This window comes from Sinocyclocheilus anshuiensis, unplaced genomic scaffold (genome assembly GCF_001515605.1).
Source record: "Sinocyclocheilus anshuiensis isolate Anshui unplaced genomic scaffold, SAMN03320099.WGS_v1.1 scaffold714, whole genome shotgun sequence".
Taxonomy (NCBI): Eukaryota; Metazoa; Chordata; class Actinopteri; order Cypriniformes; family Cyprinidae; genus Sinocyclocheilus; species Sinocyclocheilus anshuiensis.
The window spans coordinates 727371-730383 of record NW_015546068.1 but is presented as its reverse complement, the minus strand read 5'-3'; the positions used below and the strand labels follow the sequence as shown (position 1 = coordinate 730383).

At 36.3% G+C, this 3013-nt stretch overlaps 1 protein-coding gene across 1 annotated transcript in view; it reads right to left on the bottom strand.

Moving 5' to 3' along the window:
* The window catches only part of LOC107699624 (bicaudal D-related protein 1-like), a 36033-nt gene that overhangs the window by 7431 nt on the left and 25589 nt on the right, over positions 1-3013 (bottom strand). The window contains exons 6-8 of the mRNA XM_016500942.1: positions 1027-1245; positions 807-950; positions 600-730 (exon numbers count right to left, since the gene is read on the bottom strand). Coding sequence (XP_016356428.1) covers positions 600-730; positions 807-950; positions 1027-1245 — 494 coding nt within the window. The remainder of the gene's footprint in view (positions 1-599; positions 731-806; positions 951-1026; positions 1246-3013) is intronic.

Sequence of the window (3013 nt, the reverse complement as noted above, 5' to 3'; positions counted from 1 at the left end):
TTATGGAGCTCAACGGCTCTGAACGGCTCTAGCCCAAGCTGTGATATAAACGAATACTATTGGCTATTTTAAAAAGGGGCGGGGCTGCTTGATATGTCCCGCCCTGTCTTCCTTTTTCAGTTAAAATGACGTCAACACAAAGTAACGCTGCGTGTTTCTAAGCATTTCAGGGGACATTTAAGTGCAAACTGAACATGATGTTTTTAGACACTTAATTGCATGGTAATTGTGAATAAATATAAATGTATTACAGTTTAAACTGATTTTAAATGCAATTAGGTGAACTTTACAGTGTTTTTTGGCCCACTTAAGTAGGACTTCAGTACCTTTATATAATTTCATAATTGTTTATTGTCTTTGAAATATGATTAAAGTGTGAGAGACATGGAGAATTAACTTTAAAGGAAAAGTTCACCCAAAAAAGTGAAAATTTCCTGAAAGTTTTGTTAGAGCAAGTGATGTAATGCTAAATTTCTCCAAATCTGTTCAGATGAAGAAATAAAGTCATCTACATCTTGGACGGTGAGTAAATTTTCAACAAATTTAAATTTTTAGGTGAACTACTGCTTTAAAAGCATGTATGTATACGTGTGCCGTACTTAGCAATGGCTTCATCTCTATCTCGTATAGCGCTCTGTAACTGTTCGTTGGGCTCGTGTACTTCTGCCATCGCTCTCAAGTGCTCATTTTCCTCTCTTGAAGAAGAAACTTCCACCGAGAGCAACGCCACCTACAGGATCCAGAGCAGGACAGATGAATGAATGAACTCGGGTATTTAAAAACAGTAAGTATGTATGTGTGTCTACCTGGTTATGGAGCTGTAGCACCTCCTCCTGGCTGTTGTGTGTTTTTTCCTGCTCCTGTTCGTACAGTTCTCGAAGCTCTCGCAGCTCCTCGCTCAATTTACGCACCTGCTCCTCCAGAACCTCCTCCTCACTGCGCCGTGAACTCTGAATGCACGCAAAACACATATTGAATAATAATAATAATCTGAATGTTCGCAGTAAAACGTGCGATGATTGTTACCGTAGATTCGTTGCCGTCCAGCAGGTTTTGCGTGAGTCTGCGCAGCTCCAGAAGATTAGCGTGCAAACTCCCCGTGGGGACATCTTTAGCCGACAGCGTCTCCGAAGACTCGTCCATGGAAGAGTCTGTGGATAAGGCGGAGTCTGTGATGTCATTTCCTCTCAGCTGGGAGCAGATGGAGCGCACCTGACAGTAAGCCTCCCACAGCTGCAGTCGGAGCTGAAGGAAAGACAAGAACGTTAAAAAAAAGGCACTTATTATGGAAATTATTGACTTTAAAAGAGCATACCCAAGTGCAAACTGAATGTAATGTGTTCTGACACTTTATTGCATGTTAATTGCAATTAAATTAAAAAGTATTATAGTCTCAATTTATATTAAATGCACATAGATGACCTTCAGAGTGCTTTTTTGGCCCTCTTAAGTAGGACTTAAGTACATCTTTATATGTGACCCTGGAGCACAAAAGCAGTCTTAAGTCGCTGGGGTATATTTGTAGCAATAACCAACAATACATTGTATGGGTCAAAATTATTGATTTTTCTTTTATGCCAAAAATCAGTAGGATATTAAGTAAAGATTATGTTCCATGAAGATATTTTGTAAATTTCCTACCGTAAATATATTAACACTTAATTTTTGATTAGTAATATGCATTGCTAAGAACTTCATTTGGATAATTTAAAGGTGATTTTCTCAATATTATGATTTTTTTGCACCCTCAGATTGCAGATTTTCAAATAGTTGTATCTCGGCCAAATATTGTCCTATCATAACAAACCATATATCAATGGAAAGCTTATTTATTCAGCTTTCAGATGATGTATAAATATCAATTTCGAAAAATTTACACTTATGACTGGTTTTGTGGTCCATGGTCACATATGTAATTTCATAATTACCTATGTTGTCTTTGAAATATGGTTAAAGTGTACTGACAAGCATTTATGATAAACTAAATTATACTTTAATGCCATTTCTATTGAAACTTGCATGTCATGTATTTAAATATATTAATAATAACACTATTATGAAGTTGCAATTTAGTACATTTAATATATTAACTTTTAATGTAATATCAAATAAGACACTACAGGCAAACTTATAATCAAGTACTTTATATGTGCTTCAGTATGTTAGTCAGCACATCAAAACAAGTGTACTTTTTGAAAGTTCAACTTTAAAACATTAAAATAGAATGATTTATAATGTACTTTAAAGTAAAACGTTTTATTTTACATTTTTTATGAAAGTCATGAAAGTGTCTCTCTTCAAGTATGCTTAATTGGCCTTTTATTTCATTAATATTATATTATTTGCTTTGGTTTTTTAAGAAATGTACTTTTAAGATCTGAAGTTCACTAGTGTGCTTAATTGTATTGCACATTTAATACAATTTAGCACACTTCTTTTTCACAAGGGTCATTCTGCGCAGTTTATCCTACACGTGAATGATTCCTCAAAACATGTGGCTTGATCACATTTGCTATTTTACCAGTAAGCATGTCACATATTTTTTTCCCAGTGGTTTGTGATTGCAATTTTAAAGGGGTCATATGATGCTATTTTAACGATCATTATTTTGTGTATTTGGTGTAACAGAATATGTTGACATGCTTTAATGTTCAAAAAACAGATTATTTTTCAAATACTGTACATTATTGTAGGTCCTCTATGCCCCGCCTCTCTCAAACACGTCGTTTTCAACAAAGCCCCCTCCTTTGACAAGCGCAGTCTGCTCTGATTGGCCAGCTGACCCAGTGCATTGTGATTGGCCGAACACCACAAGCACGCGTCGGAAATGTAACGCCCCTTACCATAATCGCAGCTTCAGCTTTCAAAGTAAATATCAAGACAGTTAATAATGTCGTTAGTTTTACCATCAGTTCAAGCCCGAAAGGGCAACAGAGTCGCGTGACAGACACAGTGATAATGCAGTACACAAGCCGCGGTTAAGACAGCTGACGTGCTATGATTTCTGACAGGC